A 21119-nucleotide genomic window follows, 5' to 3' on the forward strand; every position below is an offset into this window, starting at 1 on the left:
GAGATAAAATACATAGGCACTTATTTCAAGGTATTTTACATGGATCTTTCATTTTAAAAGAGAAAACTGTTGATAGGTATTTTATATGGCAAAATGAAGACCAAGACTAGTCAAATATTTACTTGTTGAGCTCAATTTTTTACTTGCAGGAAATGCTCAGAATACACCATATAACACCTAAAATGGCTTGGTGTCTGAGGCCCTGCGGGCCCCAGACCCCCTCTTTCCTTGGATTTCTTATTTACAATTTCACAGCCCTGAATATGTCGTGGAAAAAAGATATTGTACATAAAAGAGATAGCGGAACAGTGTCCGGGTTAGAAGAAGTATATTCTTCAAAGCTATGTTTTCATCTAATTTTTATAAAAAATTTTTTGCCACTTATGTCATTGATTACAAAATATGGCATCAAATAAATACACATTATTGTTAAATTCTGTTGCTTTTCTATGTAAAAAAATGTGTTCTATAGCATCTTTAAATGTTAAAATCTCAACAGCTTCAGGGGGCTTGCAGCCCCCTTCACTCCTGCTGATAGTTTCTTACATTCCTCTATTTTTTTCAATTACTGCTGGGATCCCTGATTACTGCAAAACAAGCACAAGTCATGTTAACAATCTGAATAATTCTTTTATTGTTTATTCACAACAAGATAATCAGGCACACATTTTAAATAAGGGAAGCCACTAATTCAAATTTGCCACCATAGGGGCAAACCAGCCGTCTTTTTGTCCTTCCTTATGAGCCGGGACAGCGGCCCTGGTGCTTTCCACGCTTCCTCCACACCCACATCAAGATGACGGCTCGTTTCTTTCAGAGGATGTGTGTTTTTCATAAATAATTTCTTTTTCGGCAAGTTAGATTTACAGAAAGTTCACGCATACCAACACACAGCCGCAAAGTTACAGGCTTTTTAACAATACAGTACTTTTCTCTGTGAGCTTTAAACAGTCGTGTTTGTTAGTGCTTCTTTGCAGGCACAGCATATACAAAATAAACACGTCTAAATGAACAAAGTAAATACATAAATAGTTCCATTTAAGTCAACGTTAATAAAATTTAGCATTTTGTACAAGTCCTTTTTTTAATGTCTTTGTTTGATCCAGTTGACGGTTCAATGTGTCCCAAACTGAACACGAGCTGCTCACTCACACGTCCATGCAGTAAATGGGATGGGACGAGGTTCTCTGACACCGGCTCAGTCTGTACAAGGACGTCAGGGCTCACCCTCGTCCTGTCCCATTCTCCCAATGCGTGAAGAGTAACATGGTCTCACAAATGATATGGCCCCACTGAGAGGGTTTTTTGTGTGTCTTTGGCCTCTCGCCTGCATGCGGTGTGGTCTGCAGGGTCGCCGGCGTCACTCGGGTCACCGGCCAGGGCAGGACATGGGTCTAATGCAGCGGCCCTGGCTGAACACCAGGTTAGCCGGGCAATGGCAGCCGGCCACGCAGGGTCTGTGGCACGGGCCAATTTCGTTCCAGTTGTCACAGGTTTTGGTGCAGCCAGGACCACAGGTGTCGTACACAGCACCATGTTTGCATTGCGTGGCTGCACAGAAAGACAGACAAAAATTTTAGTCTGAGCAATGATGATAAATGTTCATAAACAGACAAGGGTCAACATTAAAACTTTCTTTCTTTCTCTATTAAAAAAAAAGCACAACTTTATTCATCACACACTTGTGAAATTTCCTCTCTGCATTTAACCCATCTGAAGCAGTGAACACACACCCAGAGCAGTGGGCAGCCATGCTAACAGCACCCGGGGAGCAGTTGGGAGTTAGGTGCCTCGCTCAAGGCCGTTCCATATTAACCTAACCTGCATGTCTTTGGATTGTGGGGGAAACCCACGCAGACACGGGGAGAACATGCAAACTCCACACAGAAAGGCCCTTGCTGGCCGCTGGGTTCAAACCCAGAACCTTCTTGCTGTGAGGCGATCGTGCTATGAGTATACCCTCAAACTCATAAAGGAGTAACACAGAACAGGCGGTCACAATCAGGTGAGAAACCAAAACAAAAGCACATAGCAAAGGGGACTCCATGACACACAATAGTGAACTGTTACTATTAAAGCTGGGACTTCAGCTCAGCCAAACCTTAGCCAGATACACCAAAAAAAGCAAAGGATTTTGCAAGGGATTAGCGGCAGGTTGCTCCGTTGTGTGTAGCTGTCGATTTTAAAAGTAACTCAGTAAATTACACAGGGAAATAAAGTATTTAAGTCTGAGTGAAAACTACTGTAGCTAGCCGCATGGAAGAAGAGCCTGGAGACAGAAATCTTAGTTTCTCGGCTGTTAGCCTGTGTGCGCTACTTGCTCTCGATAGATAGCACTGGCCTGACTGCTTTATTAGCATTTGCTAATACTACACTGGCTGGAAGGTGACTTCACTGCTGCGCTGACTTGCGGTTAAGCTCACGCTGGCCTTTGAGAAGGTCTCATCTCATCTCATTATCTCTAGCCGCTTTATCCTTCTACAGGGTCGCAGGCAAGCTGGAGCCTATCCCAGCTGACTACGGGCGAAAGGCGGGGTACACCCTGGACAAGTCGCCAGGTCATCACAGGGCTGACACATAGACACAGACAACCATTCACACTCACATTCACACCTACGCTCAATTTAGAGTCACCAGTTAACCTAACCTGCATGTCTTTGGACTGTGGGGGAAACCGGAGCACCCGGAGGAAACCCACGCGGACACGGGGAGAACATGCAAACTCCACACAGAAAGGCCCTCGCCGGCCACGGGGCTCGAACCCAGGACCTTCTTGCTGTGAGGCGACAGCGCTAACCACTACACCACCGTGCCGCCCTTTGAGAAGGTCTAGGGTGATAAATTTTTGGTCCCTCTCACTATAAATCAAAATCTGATTGGTTAATTCATCTGTCACTTCCTACATAAACATACACTGCCATGGCCTTCTGTCCTGGTAACGAAGTCCTAACCAGCTCTAAACTCTTCTTAGCCTGGAGACAACAAACCAAAAAAAACCCATCTCACTGGATAACTCGATTTTAATGTTTTCAGGACAGTAACACTCATTTCTGAAACAAATTTGATAGAAAATAAGGCCAAATTACAATTAGAAAAAGAATAATTATAATGAAATTATGAAAGAAATTATATATAACATTTGAAACGCTGATATGTTTGGGCTTTCTCTGAAGGCCTAGAAGGCCCTGACTGTTCCCCTCTGGTGACACACCATCATCAGGCACAGCAAAATAAATCAACTATGACGGGAACGCAAAATTTTGAAGCAGTAAATCAGAGGAACGTGTTTTTTGGGGGGGTTTTTTCACCAGAAAACCAAAGGGGATGCAAACATTCACACTAAACGATACACAGTTAGAGAAATATACCAACAGGACCATGTTTACTGTACTTATGAGAAGATTTCACTCGTGGAAGCACTTTTTAATTCAAAATGCCTTCATGATTCTAATTGTAATTTTAGCAGGTTGACTCCTCTTTTTAGTAATCCATCAACATGTCTGAGAGAAATTTGGATATTCCTGATATCTTTGACCCGTTACCACTGTCACATCATCCTAAATAAAACACTAATTTGTTTACCACAGTCATTAACCGGCTTCGGTGCTTAGCAGTGAGAAACAAATGCATCCCAGGAGTCAATTATAATTTTCTGCATCATTTGTTACTTACTCAAACAAGACACTTGAGGCCTCCAGAGCACAAGCACTCCCTCTCTCTCACACGCCCGGCTGTAGGCGATAAAAGACTCGCAGTAGCAGTTCTTATGAACTGGGCACTCACACATGTCTGTAACACAGGACCTGAAAAGAGGGAATTAGTTAATTTAATTACGTCAACCGAATTAAAATAATTACATACAGGGGGCGGCACGGTGGTGTAGTGGTTAGCGCTGTCGCCTCACAGCAAGAAGGTCCGGGTTCGAGCCCCGTGGCCGGCAAGGGCCTTTCTGTGTGGAGTTTGCATGTTCTCCCCGTGTCCGCATGGGTTTCCTCCGGGTGCTCCGGTTTCCCCCACAGTCCAAAGACATGCAGGTTAGGTTAACTGGTGACTCTAAATTGAGCGTAGGTGTGAATGGTTGTCTGTGTCTATGTGTCAGCCCTGTGATGACCTGGCGACTTGTCCAGGGTGTACCCCGCCTTTCGCCCGTAGTCAGCTGGGATAGGCTCCAGCTTGCCTGCGACCCTGTAGAACAGGATAAAGCGGCTAGAGATAATGAGATGAGATGAGACATAGATTCAGAATCACATAGTGTATGAGCCTGTGTTTAAAACTGTGACAAGAGCAGCACCTAGTGTTTAGGAAATTAATTACACCTGGATTTTCAATCTTCAGTCTCAAACCACACTATAGACCAGGGGTGTCAAACCTGATCCATAAAGGGCCGTGTGGCTGCAGGTTTTCATTCCAGCCATGCAGCAGCACACCTGATTTGGCTTATTCAATCAACTGACACACCCACCCTTTAATCAAGGGTGGGTGTGGCTGCAAGTATTTGACTGTGTGAAGACAGTTCAGTTGATTGAATGAGCCAAGTCAGGTGTGCTGCTGCATGGCTGGAATGAAAACCTGCAGCCACAAGGCCCTTTATGGATCAGGTTTGACACCCCTGCTATAGACCCTTTTCACGTGACGTCACGACAAACGCGGCCGCCATTTTGGACATGTACTACCAGTAGTTTACCACAGCCAGCATTGAGGAACGGCAGCAAAGAAAGTGTTTATTTTCAGCAAGACTTCCATCATGCCACTATATTGTTGTGCACCTGGATGTAGTAACCATCAACACACAAGGCAAGGGTTATCATTTTATCGGATCCCGGTAGATGCTGACCGACGGAGAAGATGGATAGCGGCATACCAACGCCTGTGTAGTGACCACTTTGTTGGAGGTAAGACGAATAAAATTAGCCAGAAAAGGCATTACATTGCTGTTAACATTCTGTGGCGGCGAGTGTGTAACCAAATAGGCTAAAATAACCCATTGTAACCTCTTTGTTCTTCTGTAGTAGCTATTATCTAACGACATTAGCTAGCATTGTGTTCCTTTGCTGTTGGTAGACTGTAGGACAGATCAGAGGCAGTGTCCTACAAACAGCGCTTAATTTGAGGGGGGGCAAGCCGGAGCGCGCTCCGGAACCTCGGGCGTTGGCTCCGGCAGCTATTTACACTGGATCCGGTGATCCGACACTTCTTTTGACTATGTAACAAAAAAAAAAAAAATAATAATAATAATAATAATAATTAAATAAAAAAATGCAAGTTTATTTAGTGTTAATGTCTGATTTTGATATCTGTCTTGTTGGTGATTTCTCTCATGAAACGACATCCACAAAATATCTCCAGATGAACTTAATTTGCAGTGTTATTACAAAACATGCCCAGAAGCGCAGCGCCGCGCCCCCCTCCCCCCTCTTTTTTTCCGCACCGGAGCCGCTCATCCTCTGCGCTCCAGGACCTCCCACTTTACAAATTAAGCACTGCCTACAAATAAAGTGTTCAAAACAAGAGGAACAGGCCGTTCCCTGTAATCTGTAACAACGGTTGGAGAAAGTAATGGCAAATAGTGAGTGCACAAACCATAGAAGGTAAACTGTACACAGCGCCAGGGCAGTGTGATGGTATGTCTACTTTTAGATTGTGTTAGCTTATCAATGAACACACTCGTCACTCGATGAGTTTCACGTCTTTACGACGGATACTTAAATGTGTGTTAGGTATTATTGTTGCAGTCTAAGCAGTCATTGTAGCAGCTAGATGAGCAAGAACCGAAAGGGTCTGTGCCATAAACCATTATTTCTGTACGGCGTTGCTGATGTGTCGTTACTGTTGTTATTTCTCCCTCTGCTCGCCCTACGTCGCTGGATAGCGAAGATGTTTTCTGCATCTCGCTCCTTTTTCTTGTATGTTGTCCGTTTGTCGCCTTCCTCGCATTCAAACCAATTCGAGCCGAAGTCTTCACTTCATCACAGGTAAGATCAGGCTATTTATTAAATCTTTCTTTTTTTATTCTTTCTAGTCTTCGTTTATTGATGTAGCAAAATACTTTGGTAACGTTTGTCTGATTAGCTGGGTCATAGTTACACAATATAATGAATATTGTTAGCATGTTAACTTAGCTTTGCATGCAGTTTTGTTTGTCGGAGAGGTCTCGCTTGACTCAAGCAGTCCAGATTTTGTGCCATCATTATTTGTGTATGCCGAAAATCACAATTTTAAAGCAAGGATGGAAAGGTAAAATTGTGTGCCCTCACTCTAAATGCCAACTTACGCTGACTGCTCTAACCTAGCTCCCGCCCCGTTCGGTTTCATTTCTGCTCTCTGCCTCTCGCTTTTTACGCAGCTCTGATTTCTCTTAGCTGCACTCTTTACACTATCATTCCTTTCATGCCGTTACCTCCTGCAAATTGCTGTTTAGTGTTGGGATTTGCTGTTGTAGCTCATTGCCATCACACCACTGGCATAATTTGATTAAAACAAAATGAATATGAATGTCCCATTGTTAATCAAGTTGTACATGCCCGCACATAACAATCATATGCGTCTAAAGACTTGTAGGCACGAAGTTTTTTGTGGGTGTACACTGAAGTCTTGTCAATAAGGTACGAGTATATCTGGCCATTGTATACCGGGGAACTTACTAACATCGTCCGTCCACTCTTTAATTAAATACGGATCCGGTAGGCGATGTCCACTTCATCTCATCTCATCTCATCTCATTATCTCTAGCCGCTTTATCCTTCTACAGGGTCGCAGGCAAGCTGGAGCCTATCCCAGCTGACTACGGGCGAAAGGCGGGGTACACCCTGGACAAGTCGCCAGGTCATCACAGGGCTGACACATAGACACAGACAACCATTCACACTCACATTCACACCTACGCTCAATTTAGAGTCACCAGTTAACCTAACCTGCATGTCTTTGGACTGTGGGGGAAACCGGAGCACCCGGAGGAAACCCACGCGGACACGGGGAGAACATGCAAACTCCGCACAGAAAGGCCCTCGCCGGCCACAGGGCTCGAACCCGGACCTTCTTGCTGTGAGGCGACAGTGCTAACCACTACACCACCGTGCCACCCGCGATGTCCACTTGTTAGAGTTAACTTATTTATGTAGCATTCTCGATCTTGTAACGACAATTGTTTGGCATAATCTGACAGCTCATAATGCCGGTCTATGGGCAGCGCCATTGTTTCTGGGTCCAGGCTGCGCGCGCATCCTGGCAACGGTCGGTTTGTTTACAAACATGCGAAGGGGTCTATAGTGAGCAGGGTTTCAGAAGGAAGAAGCTTATTAGGAACCAAAACAGTTGGTGAGGATTTGACGAAAGACACAGTAGTTTAGGCTCATGATGGATTATTTTAGCCTGCAGTCGTTGAGGTACGTGCAGAACAAATGCAGATTTTGCATAGTGACTCTTATTAGCCTTAAATGTGTCTAAACTGTTGCTTTGGTTGGTGCAAGAGAAAAAGACATCGCTACACTGTCAACCAGTTTTAGTAACAGCCTTTTAGTCTAATACTAGTTTCAGCTTGCTTTATTTATTATTATTTTTTAATTCCTAAAATGTTAGTTCACCCTACGATAAAGCTAGTGCATGTGTAACTTGTTTACTATAATGCTAGTTAAAGTTTACCAAGTTCATACTTCAGCCTGTTTTTGTCATGCTACTTCACACTTTAGCCTGTTTTTGTTGCGCTAGTTCACAATTTAGCCTGTTTTTGTAATGGGCAATTCCAGCATTATGGACGTGACACTTGAACTCAAAATGGCAACAAATGACCCAGTGCATGTTTTATTGTCTCCCAGTATTTAAACAGGTGTTGCATATTTTAAGGCTGTACCATACTGGAGAAGTGATAGAACAAGAACAATTCCCATAGTACATCTAGGGCATGCCAGAAAATGCCAATAAAAGATGCGTTATGGATGTGACAGAAAAAGTATCACTTTTCTTGGGTGACTGTACATTTTTATCAAACTCTGTGAAATTGTAAACCTAATGTCGAAATGGAGATATCCGTTTGATAGAGGGGTCCAAGGTGAATATTAAAAAATCTTTGTTTAAAATATTTTGTATTTCATGCAGAGTTTCGGAAGGAAAAGTCAGCGTTATGGATGTGACGAAATTCCGTTATGGATGTGACGCGTCTGAAATAGACATGGCGTATGTTTAGAAAATCAGCAATTTAACCACCATAACCCTTTGAAAAACTCTCTAAATTTCAGCTAAAACTATCAAAGTTCTTAAATAATATTTAGGATGGCTATTGTTTTGCTGTTTTGTGGATTTTAGCATACATTTCTGTGGCTTGTGGCAATAATATAGAATTGTACATGATCAAAGTTGATTTTAGCTTGGGGTTTACATTATAAGAAAGAAAGACTGACAGTGACATATTAGGTTGGTTACAAATTGGTTCAACTTATTCACATCTGTAAAATACAGGCCTAGGTGATATCTCTGGGAGTGGTTTTGATGTATTACATGTTGCTTTATTTTTGCATGGTGAGGTTGACATTTACATGGAATTGCCCTCATGTCAGTTCTTAGCCTGGTTTTTTTTTCGTGCTAGTTCACATTTTAGCCTGTTTTTGTCGTGCTAGTTCACAATTTAGCCTGTTTTTGTCATGCTAGTTCACATTTTAGCCTGTTTTTTTGTGCTAGTTCACATTTTAACCTGTTGTGCTAGTTCACATTTTAGCCTGTTTTTTCGTGCTAGTTCACATTTTAACCTGTTGTGCTAGTTCACATTTTAGCCTGTTTTTGTCATGCTACTTCACACTTTAGCCTGTTTTTGTTGTGCTAGTTCACATTTTAGCCTGTTAGCCATTCATCTACATGCCATGAATCTGCAAACTCATCCACATCGTACTTGAACTAGTTCACGTTTTAGCCGGGTTTTTTTTATGCTAGTCCACTTTTTAGCCTGTTTTTTATGCTAGTCCACTTTTTAGCCTGTTTTTGTCATGCTAATTCACATTTTAGCAATGCTCGTTCACATTTTCACCTGTTTAAATGTTTTAAGCTTTTAACTATACTGCTAGCTCATACTTTAGCCTATTTACTATAATACTAGTTAATGTTTTAAGCTGTTAGCTATAACGTTACTTCATATTTTAGCCTATTTTCAATACTGCTACTTTATATTTTAGCCTTTTAACTGCAACACTAATTTATGTTTCAGCCTACTTCATATAAATAAGCATTAGGTAAGAAGATACAAACATACATACAGGAATAGCACAAACAGAGAAAAAAAAATAATCCATGGATAATGCACAGACATTATTTTTATGGCACATTAGTAACAAAATCAGCTGGTGTGTGCCCCAAACTTGATTGATTGATTGATTGATTGATTGATTGATTGATTTAAGGGGGTGGGGGGGAGGAAAAGAAAGCAACTTTGCAATTAGCCAACAACGTGAAAAAGATCAAATTTGACAAACAGGGAGATAGATAGATAAAAATGTTTGTAACAGCTGGGTAAGTGTGGGCTAGTCACCTATAGAAGGGGGCGAAGTCGACCACAGAGTGGCATTTCTGGAACTCCCAGGATTTGAGTTTGTGGCAGGAGCGGTGGGCACGGAGCTTCACCTTGACTGAGCCGGGGCAGAGGAACGGTGTGGGCCTGCGGGGAGGCTGCTCACACACTTCATTACCATCCACACGCCATGAATCTGCAAACTCGTCCACATCGTACTTGAACTGGCCATCACTGCCCACTGAGTCGTCCCGCCTGTGACCGTTATAGTTACCGCACAGACCACAGAGTCGATTCTTCAGGTGAGGAGCAGCCACCACCTCCACCAGACTGTCACCATCCCATGTGATCTCCAGACCTGACACACACAAGATACATGACACAGTGAACCACAGTTCAGTTTTTCCTAAATTTGTTGCCATAAGCGAAAACAATTGAATTAGTTATGGAAAATGGGAGACAAATCTTATTTAAAATGTTTGAGAAGCACTTGTATGAAATTTGAGATCGATCTGAACAACCTGCTCATTTTTTCCAGATTGTCTCTCCATAGTTTTAATAGAAATGGCTACATTATGTCTGCACCTAACAAAGGATTAGTGTCTCTTAACGACTAACACACGACCTTTCCTCACGATCAATAATCAAAGATATCAAAATGTTTTGACTTTCAGGAAATAATAACAAAAGATTATTGAGTTATACTAGTTGAGAATAATAACCTTGTTTTGGAAACGGAGAATTTGTTGTATGTCTTGTAGAATTAAAAGAAAGAACTCAAACACAGTCAATATACAGAATGTATTTTAAATCTTACATAAAAAACATTTTATGTATTAACTTTGCAGTAACATGGATACTTAAAAAAAAAAAAGGGAATTTTCTTTCCGAGTTTGTGTTCTATTGGAAAACCAGACATTTTTGAAAATGCTGACATCTAGTGTCCAAAAATAAGCTCCATGTAGTCCTGATTCCTGCTGCACCATTAAAACGGAGGATTTGTAAATTTGACTGCTGTTGTTCGTGCTTTCTGACTGTTTTGGTTGCTCTCTTTCAATGTGCAATATAAATGCAGTTGTGTTCCTAGGTACAAGTACTGACATACCGGTTTTAAATCGAGGACATTCCCATTCAGCATGATACCATCCTGTCCTCTTAGCCGCACTGACAACTTGACATCAAACGATTCAATTCTATTCACATGATCAGCACTTCCTCTTGGTCCTTACCTACGATGGTGGTGAGTTTCAGCAGGTAGCCGTCAAGGTCGATGTGGACGCCGGTGCTGTGGAAAGGCAGGGCGACGCGTGTGCCGTTCTGCCGCACTGTTAAGTGCTGGTGCAGGCTCACGGTCATCCCCGGCATACGCAGCTCCACTGACTTGGTCCAGGAGAACGAGCGTGTTTTCCGTGCGTCATTCTTTACCAATACGGTGAAGCCACTTGCTGATGTGCAGTCCTTGGTCAGAACGTACTGACATGTTCCCTGGAAGTTAAAAGTGCGTCCGTCGAACGTGTTGTAATGGGGGTCGCCGAATACCGTACACACACCTGGCTCTGAGATGGACAAGAGAACGTGTTAGCAAGTAGGTGTTTGACACAAACTTCAGCTTCAGGCTGATGTTATCGTTTCATCGAATTAGATTTGCAGTTTTGTTGACTTAAAACCAAGTCCTTTGCTTGTGCCTGAGATTTGGGGCTTTCTTTCGATAGAAAGGCCATTGTTTGAGAGGAAACATGACCGTGTTTGGATTTAACACACAGTGGAGAATCGTGCAGGGCAGATGTGGTTGCAGTGGCAGTTAATATGAGCCAGACTTCAGCTGTCAGGCCTTGTGACCTTATTTTCAATGGAGTTGGATTTTTAGCAAGAATGCTGTGACTCGAGTATAATTTAATATGTTGGTGCTTCATGGTCACTACAGTTAGTACCAGGACTTTACTCATGGTGCATTTTTGGCAGCTTATGCTTTTCTAAGTATCTAAGCATCCATTTATTAAAAAAATAATAATTAATAATAATAATAATAATAATAATGTAAAAAACCACAAATAGGGCAACTATGGTTGTTATAATCTTGACCATTACATTATCCAATTCCGCTAACTGTTCCACTTCTTTTATGATTAGAAGTGCTAGGATTCATCCCACCACCATCTTACATAAGCCTCGTTCATTTATGATGCAATGCTACCTCGTTCTAAGATTACAAGGACATCAAATTAATTACAAAGGTTCTTCTTGGTGTAGATTCTATGACCTGTAGGTATAAAAAGATCTGTAGCTCTCAGACACACTCTTTAAACCCTTAAACATTCTGCATGACTTAACATCTGGCTAGTAATTGTGTTTACGACAAATTGCTTGCCCAGGCTACTAGTCTTTTTTTTTTAGTTGCCTGGTGGAGAAGTAGGTTTAGATAGATAGTCGTCACCAGATTTTTTTTTTCCTGAAAGAAAAAAAAAAATTATATCCAATCCAATACTTAATTTTCTATCACAACGCACAGCAGTATGTTAGCTTCCTGTAATATCCATAATGCATTCACTGCTGTTCAATGGTCTTTGCACGAATAAAAACTGCTTTTTGTGCAAAAAAAAAAAAAAAAATGTCCTGAGGGCAAAGACAGGATAATGGTGAAGGTAAACTTACTCACTTTCAGTGCAAACAGGGCAGCAGCCAGTCCGGTTCAGTATCTTATTCTGCAATAATACACACACATGCGCGCGAAAAGAGAAGAGTTTTATAGACATAGCTCAAATGTATAGAGTCACACAAACAGACATTGTGTCTCGGAGCACCAGTGGAAGGGGGTAGATTGTTTTAAATACCGTCAGAAGTGCACATCAAAGGTCTATCCCCCCCACCCACCCACCCACCTTCTCCGAACCCTTCCACCCCTCCTGCCCAAAAACACAACACCACACACATCAAGCCATACACTCAACCGGAACCCTGGCGCATTCAGCATATACAAAGGCTTGTGGTTTGAGAGAGCGTCTAAATATAGAGAGCCGTTCCTTTGCTGTCAGTCAAACAGGAGGCAAAGCAGTCAAAGGCTGTCTGGCTGTCCCCCCAAATCAAGGACAGGTGTGTACTGGGAAATGGGTGGAATGTCGAATCAGAGAAAATCAGATATCAGGTTAAGTAGTGGAATCGCCTGGGGCTAATATAAATCACAGGCACAGAGAGAGACTAAATCAAAACAGAGAGGCTGTGTATAAGTTACATCAGCGTGCCACACAAGAGGATATTCCCAACGCTGCTTAGTTACAGGCTGTAATTCTGCTAAGAGGCTGAAGTGATGGGAGACGAACAGCTGGTCATTTTTAGAGAGGTAGGAGGTAGAAATCTTAGTGTGAAGAACAATTTTTTTAAGATGGGATGATGGTCATGTCTAAGATGCATCAGTAGCTTAACGATGAAGCTTAGTTTTGAGCAATGCATTAAGAAGAAGAACAACAACTTTATTCAATTTAAAGGGGAACTGAAGGCATTTTTTTTTTTATTATCAAAATTCTATTTCTCTCATTTTATTAAATACAAGAGTGCATTTTTGATCGCTATTTTGTTACTGCTATAGCAAGTTATGAGCGTTTGAAATACAGTGGGGCAAAAAAGTATTTAGTCAGTCACCAATTGTGCAAGTTCTCCCACTTAAAAAGATGAGAGGCCTGTAATTTTCATCATACAGTAGGTACACTTCAACTATGAGAGACAAAATGAGAAAAAAAATCCAGATAATCACATTGTCTGATTTTTTTAAGAATTTATTTGCAAATTATGGTGGAAAATAAGTATTTGGTCAATAACAAAAGTTCATCTCAATACTTTGTTATATACCCTTTGTTGGCAATGATGGAGGTCAAACGTTTTCTGTAAGTCTTCACAAGGTTTTCACACACTGTTGCTGGTATTTTGGCCCATTCCTCCATGCAGATCTCCTCTAGAGCAGTGATGTTTTGGGGCTGTCGCTGGGCAACACGGACTTTCAACTCCCTCCAAAGATTTTCTATGGCGTTGAGATCTGGAGACTGGCTAGGCCACTCCAGGACCTTGAAATGCTTCTTACGAAGCCACTCCTTCGTTGCCCAGGCGGTGTTTTTGGGATCATTGTCATGCTGAAAGACCCAGCCACGTTTCATCTTCAATGCCCTTGCTGACGGAAGGAGGTTTTCACTCAAAATCTCACGATACATGGCCCCATTCATTCTTTCCTTTACACGGATCAGTCGTCCTGGTCCCTTTGCAGAAAAACAGCCCCAAAGCATGATGTTTCCACCCCCATGCTTCACAGTAGGTATGGTGTTCTTTGGATGCAACTCAGCATTCTTTCTCCTCCAAACACAAGTTGAGTTTTTACCAAAAAGTTCTATTTTGGTTTCATCTGACCATATGACATTCTCCCAATCCTCTTCTGGATCACCCAAATGCTCTCTAGCAAACTTCAGACGGGCCTGGACATGTACTGGCTTAAGCAGGGGGACACGTCTGGCACTGCAGGATTTGAGTCCCTGGCAGCGTACTGTATTACTGATGGCAGCCTTTGTTACTTTGGTCCCAGCTCTCTGCAGGTCATTCACTAGGTCCCCCCGTGTGGTTCTGGGATTTCTGCTCACAGTTCTTCTGATCATTTTGACCCCACGGGGTGAGATCTTGCGTGGAGCCCCAGATCGAGGGAGATTATCAGTGGTCTTGTATGTCTTCCATTTTCTAATAATTGCTCCCACAGTTGATTTCTTCACACCAAGCTGCTTACCTATTGCAGATTCAGTCTTCCCAGCCTGGTGCAGGTCTACAATTTTGTTTCTGGTGTCCTTTGACAGCTCTTTGGTCTTGGCCATAGTGGAATTTGGAGTGTTTGAGGTTGTGGACAGGTGTCTTTTATACTGATAACAAGTTCAAACAGGTGCCATTAATACAGGTAACGAGTGGAGGACAGAGGAGCCTCTTAAGGAAGAAGTTACAGGTCTGTGAGAGCCAGAAATCTTGCTTGTTTGTAGGTGACCAAATACTTATTTTACCGAGGAATTTACCAATTAATTCATTAAAAATCCTACAATGTGATTTCCTGGATTCTTTCCCCCCATTCTGTCTCTCATAGTTGAAGTGTACCTATGATGAAAATTACAGGCCTCTCTCATCTTTTTAAGTGGGAGAACTTGCACAGTTGGTGGCTAACTAAATACTTTTTTTCCCCACTGTATGCTACATAATATATCAGTCCATATGTCAAAGCAACGGCCATAAACAAGCTTCGTCGAGACCTGTGCGAGACATCGTAGGACAGACGTAAAACGTACAGCGGAAATCAAAGTGACCAACATCTGCCAACGTTGTCAAAAGACGCGCGCGCCCTCTTTCGAATGCTGATGTGATCAAGCCAGAAGTTTTGTTTGTTTTGATAGCGATCAGGAAAGTGAAAAAAGTAGGCAGTAATCGTCATTTAAACTCGTTTTTGTGCAATAATTCGTTTGGAAAACAGTCTTCAAAATGGCGGTGACGACACCTGGCTGACACTTCATGTTTCGAAGTCTCGCACAAGTCTTGCGGAGATCACGCGGATAAGCGACGCCTGCCGTGGACCAAACGAACTAAATTCAACATGGTTAAAAACCAAATGGGCCGATAAGTATAATATTTAATTGCAATTAGTTGCCAATACGAGTCACGATATAAGGTTACTAAAACCGAAAACGTAATTGAATAACATGTTAATTAAGAAATTAAAAGCAAGTTTAAAAATGACTTCAGTTCTCCTTTAACCTATCTGAAGCTGTGAACACGCAAGTGAGCAATGAGCACAAACACATACCCAGAGCAGTGGGCAGCTATGCTACAGCGCCCAGGGAGCAGCTGGGGGTTAGGTGCCTTGCTCAAGGGCACTTCAGCCCAAGGCTGCCCTATATTAACCTCACCACATGTCTTTGGACTGTGGGGGAAACCAGAGCACCTGGAGGAAACCCACGCAGACACGGGGAGAACATGCAAACTCCACACAGAAAGGCCCCCGTCGGACCCAGAACCTTCTTGTTGTGAGGCGACAGTGCTAACCACTACACCACTGTGCCGCCCCTTACTTATTACATCATTATCAGGCTGATGTGTGGCAAATCCTTACATACACACGTATAAAAATGCAGACATCATTTTATTTCAAGTCTGTATCTCTCTATTGTATTTCCTCTGAAGACCAAACAGAAAAGTTGTGACCAAACCAAAAAACACTAAAATTAAGTTTGATTGGGGGCGTCGTGGCTCAGGTGGATAAGGCGCCACACCATAAATCCGGGGACCCGGGTTCGATTCCGACCCGAGGTCATTTCCCGATCCCTCCCCGTCTCTTTCTCTCCTGCTCATTTCCTGTCTCTACACTGTCCTATCCAATAAAGGTGAAAAAAGCCCAAAAATATCTTTAAAAAAAAATTTAAGTTTGATTATTTAAATTGAACAATGTATGTTTAGTTGATCTACTTTTAGTTTCTCCTTCAAAGGCAAGCAAAAGGCTCTCATCCACCTTGTTCATGTACATTACACCCGTGACTTTGATTTCACACACGCCTTCTCAGTCACTGCTGATGTTGTGTTACAGATGTGTCAGCGAAGAAGGGTGAGAAAGAAATCAACCCGAGCTTCGCGTCTTTATTTAAATTCTGCATATTTTTTTTATGACCATTGGTGGTGCTGTTGTGCTCGTTTCTACAAAAGTCGGAATGGTGTGCATTGATGTGTGTGAAACGTGTTGGTTGGTTTGTGCATGTTTAAGTGCCTCACCGCAGGGCAGCTGGTGACTGGCACACAGTGTTTAAGCTGACACTCAATGTTCCCCTTTACACAGGTACATAATGTGCAGTTCACAGACGACCAACGATCCCCATCCTAGAGAGAGAGAGAGAGAGAGAGAGATGAACAACAAAGAGCTGATCCTTATGTGTATCTCAATTTTGTACCTATTCATCCACACATTTACCAATTCTACATGCATCCATTGACCTTTTCTTCAGTCCAATCAGTTCTGAATCCATCCATCTATCATTTATTCATTTCCATCATTTTTCTATCCATCCATCTATACATTTGTTGGTTAATCTGCCCATAAGCCAATCATCCTTTAATCCATCATTCCAATAATGTAAGCATATTTGCATCCAAATGAGTCATTCATCCTTGTGTAAATCCATCTATCCCATCATTCTGTCCCTCCATCCAATAAACCAATCCATCCATTCATTCATAAACCCATTTATCTATCTATTCTTCCATCCATGCATCCATAAATACAGCCATCTAACTCAGTCATTCATTTATCCATCCATCCAGTCTCCTGAAACATCATTCCTGTCCTCACCCTATAGATCTTGTTTCTGACCCTGCAGTATTTGATGTCCTCCGTCTTCAGGTAAGAGAGACACTCGGGGCAGCACTGGTCACTCTGGCAGCTTCCTGCTGGAGAGCAGCGTTTCCTACACACCACTGTGGAGTCCAGACAGGTGCACGTTGTACAGTTATCCAAGCAGAAGGACGTGCCATTCTCAAACACCTCACTGTGGAATAAGCAGCTTCCCAGGGACAGGTCAAACACCTTCCTCTGACCTGCACAAGGGCAAAAATAAGCACACCCTTTGTCATGGTGAAAATGGCCTATTAAGTTATGTGTATGCATATGAAAAGCTTACCCTGGCACCTGGGACAACACTGGCCTGGAGGGGTGTGGCTCAGATGGGATGGGCAAGACAGAACAGGACAAACCTCCCTATGGCACATCGTTCGGCTTCCCTGAAACGGTATCCATAAAGAATATCTGAATTTGTTTAGTGCTTCAAATATCTGGATTTAAACTGAAAGTGGGTGTGATTTACACTACCGTTCAAAAGTTTGGGGTCACTTTGAAATGTCCTTATTTTTGAAAGAAAAGCACTGTTCTTTTCAATGAAGATCACTTTAAACTAATCAGAAATCCACTCTATACATTGCTAATGTGGGTAAATGACTATTCTAGCTGCAAATGTCTGGTTTTTGGTGCAATATCTCCATAGGTGTATAGAGGCCCATTTCCAGCAACTCTCACTCCAGTGTTCTAATGGTACAATGTGTTTGCTCATTGCCTCAGAAGGCTAATGGATGATTAGAAAACCCTTGTACAATCATGTTAGCACAGCTGAAAACAGTTGAGCTCTTTAGAGAAGCTATAAAACTGACCTTCCTCTGAGCAGATTGAGTTTCTGGAGCATCACATTTGTGGGGTCGATTAAATGCTCAAAATGGCCAGAAAAATGTCTTGACTATATTTTCTATTCATTTTACAACTTATGGTGGTAAATAAAAGTGTGACTTTTCATGGAAAACACAAAATTGTCTGGGTGACCCCAAACTTTTGAACGGTAGTGTAATCCTTTTTAATTAACTATGCCACTGGAAACACTGGAGAAAAAAACCAAAAAGTAGAAATGCCATTTCTGTCAGCACCGTGTGAGAATTCTGGCTGTGAGAGTACCTTGACCTCAGCTACCGTATATCACTCAACTTCATTTTTTCTTCAAAATCACTTTTATTTGTACCTCCCCACCATATTTGTAGCACGTCTCCCAAACTATAAACAAGTAGGAGCCTAATTTGGCGGCACGGTGGTGTAGTGGTTAGCACTGTCGCCTCACAGCAAGATGATGTAGTGGTTAGCACTGTCGTCTCACAGCCAGCCCTGGATTCGAGCCTAGTGGCTGGCCAGCGAGGGCCTTTCTGTGTGGAGTTTGCATGTTCTCCCCGTGTCCGCGTGGGTTTCCTCCGGGTGCTCCGGTTTCCCCCACAGTCCAAAGACATGCAGGTTAGGTTAACTGGTGACTCTAAATTGAGCGTAGGTGTGAATGGTTGGTTGTCTTTGTGTCAGCCCTGCGATGACCTGGCAACTTGTCCAGGGTGTACCCCGCCTCTCGCCCATAGTCAGCTGGGATAGGCTCCAGCTTGCCTGCGACCCTGTAGAACAGCCTCATTTAAGGGGAAGCCATGGCCAAATGGTTAGAGAAACAACTTTGGGACCAAAAGGTTGCTGGTTCGATTCCCTAAACCAGCAGGATTGGCTTAAGTGTCTTTGAGCAAGGCACCTAAACCCCAACTGTTCCAGCAAGTGTGGTGGTGCACCTTGTGTCTGATTAGCCAAAGAAAAACTGATGATGCGATTATTAGTTCAGGCACGAACCCGGCTGTAATAATAATAATTTAAACCCTGACCAGGCAGTTACTAAGGATGAACGACTGTCCTCTCACACCTCTCGACTCAAACAGATGCCCTATGAACATCTCTGGCCAACTTTCAACAAAGAAAACAAAACCTCCAATTTGTATCAGTATCTGTTTTCATTTACAGTGCATTATCTATTGTATTCATATTTGGCATTTGAATAAAGACTGCCATGTTAAGCAGGAAGGTAATGGTACTTAAGCTCATCTCATGCCTGCTATGAAATCATGTTACCCTGGATTATCTACCAGTCATGCACATGAGTATGAGTAATGCGTATTAGCAGCTGTGGTGGCATAAAAAGAGCACCATACATCATAGAGGACACAGAGAACTGCTGTAACTTTTATCTTCGAGTGTTTTATCTTTGCAGTAAAGCAAACCAGGTTCTAAAACCATTCGTCCCTGCAGTGTATGACTGTACACGGGAATGTTCGGACGGGAGGTGGAGTGAATGACTCATGTATAAGGTTTTAACACTGCCTTCATTAAAATGACCAAACAAAGCCATGGAGAATATAAACCAAAGTCTCTCAAGAGCCAGAAACCAACATCCAAAATAAACTGTGTTTGGAGAGCCTCCACAGGCCAGCGGTGTTAGCCATGTCCCTGTACTTCCACTAACCCAGACATACACACACACAAGCTCTCTAATTGACTGGGAAGCATAGTAAAGGCCTTAATGTGTTTATCCGCAAGGTTTATTTATTGTTAAAGGGTGGTGAAACAAGCCCAGTGGCTCCCTGGAGATCCAAAGACAAACCCATTAGTTGCAGATCTCAGAGCTTGGCCAGACACCGCAAGAGATTTGGAAACATGAACGTGTATGCCTTCAGCTACGCCTTTCTCTACAACGTTAAAATTACCGCGTCTGTAAGATACCAAAGCTACAGAGTTCTATCTGATCTGAGAGTGAATCTGTATTAGGAACATATGTGTGTGTTAAAAGCTATAGAGTATGCCTGTTTGTTGAAAGAAATTCGGGAATGCTGCTTTGTACCGGAGATTAAAATCACGCACAGATGTCTTTTGGGAAAATGACAATCTGAAGATATGACTGGTGGAAATACTCACAGTGCACATGCATTTGATGCAGGGCTTCCCCTCAGGGTGAAACTCTTCTCTCTCTTTATATAGGCGACCTTCAAAAATACAGCCTGGGCACAAAGGGAGATAATAGGGAGGGGGTTTTAAACAATCTGAATCCCTTTAAATATCAAATACATTTCAAAACCCAACTCCTAACCAACCTCATTATTAAATGCTGGACAATAATTTTCTCAATGTTCTTTAATTCCTGAAACGTCCATCAACAGAAAATATGTCCAGGTTGACCATGTTTTTGAAGTTTACACTAAACCCATTAATTCAAGTTACCAAGAAGAAGAAGAACCCAGTAGTCAACATAAAAAAAACTTATAATTGTGATTCCCAGCAAAAGTGTAACAACAACTTGTTGTTTTTTTAATCAGACCCCATTTTGACCCTTACAAAAATGAAGTTTATTCAAATGTGCTTCCAGTATACTTCTTTTAAACTAAAAATAAGAGTATTCTTTCAGTTTACTTTTTATTTATTGATCAGAGATATACTTAAAGTTAAAAGTATACTTGGCTTATACTGAAAAGTCGAAGTATATTAAGCTTAAACTTTTGATCAAGAGATACTTAACAAAAGTGCAATAAAGTATTAAAATATTTGTGCCTTATGTTTACATGTACTCGCCCTGTAGTTGTGCTTCAGCATTGTTGACTTTTAGGTATGTCTGTGGTTCCGTATAAGGGTTCTGTTTTTAATTTCTCCTGAGTGAAATAATTACTTTTTTTTTTTCTTTAGAGCTTGGATGTCAATTTCAGTTGTCATTGCCATGGTTTTATACTTTAGCATTTAATACAATGCTGCTTTAAATTTTGATTTTTAAAGAAAATTAATATGTTCTTAATCCTGAGTATCTGTTATTTTGTGAATTCTTACCTTTATAACTTCATTGTAACTTAAGGTACAAAACACTTAAGTTGTCTACTGGTAGTGTGCATGAGGTAAGGGTTCGGGCTAGAAAACTAATAGTATACCTAGAAGGGTAATTACAGTATACTTCAAAACTAAAAAGTGGACTAGATGTATACAGTTAGGTCCATATGTATTTGGACACTGACACAAATTTAGGTTTTTTTACCTGTTTACTGAAACATACGTATTCAAGTTATAGTTATATAATGGACATGGACATAAAGTCCAGACTTTCAGCTTTCATTTGAGGGTATCCACATTAAAATTGGATGAAGGGTTTAGGAGTTTCAGCTCCTTAACATGTGCCACCCTGTTTTTAAAGGGACCAAAAGTAATTGGACAATTGACTCAAAGGCTATTTCATGGGCAGGTGTGGGCAATTCC

At 41.9% G+C, this 21119-nt stretch overlaps 1 protein-coding gene across 4 annotated transcripts in view; it reads right to left on the reverse strand.

Moving 5' to 3' along the window:
* Positions 1 to 610: 610 nt before the first annotated feature.
* bmper (BMP binding endothelial regulator) overlaps positions 611 to 21119 on the reverse strand; it is a 49845-nt gene continuing 29336 nt past the window's right edge. For all 4 annotated transcript variants that reach the window (XM_060905675.1, XM_060905679.1, XM_060905677.1 and 1 more), the window contains 9 exons: positions 19800 to 19882; positions 17167 to 17266; positions 16839 to 17083; positions 16265 to 16369; positions 12147 to 12192; positions 10720 to 11046; positions 9512 to 9848; positions 3673 to 3803; positions 611 to 1551 (listed from right to left, as the gene is read on the reverse strand). In XM_060905675.1, the coding sequence (XP_060761658.1) occupies positions 1370 to 1551; positions 3673 to 3803; positions 9512 to 9848; positions 10720 to 11046; positions 12147 to 12192; positions 16265 to 16369; positions 16839 to 17083; positions 17167 to 17266; positions 19800 to 19882 (1556 nt within the window). In that variant the 3' untranslated portion in view covers positions 611 to 1369. The remainder of the gene's footprint in view (positions 1552 to 3672; positions 3804 to 9511; positions 9849 to 10719; positions 11047 to 12146; positions 12193 to 16264; positions 16370 to 16838; positions 17084 to 17166; positions 17267 to 19799; positions 19883 to 21119) is intronic.

The sequence above is a fragment of the Neoarius graeffei genome, chromosome 23 (genome assembly GCF_027579695.1).
Source record: "Neoarius graeffei isolate fNeoGra1 chromosome 23, fNeoGra1.pri, whole genome shotgun sequence".
NCBI classification, from domain to species: Eukaryota; Metazoa; Chordata; class Actinopteri; order Siluriformes; family Ariidae; genus Neoarius; species Neoarius graeffei.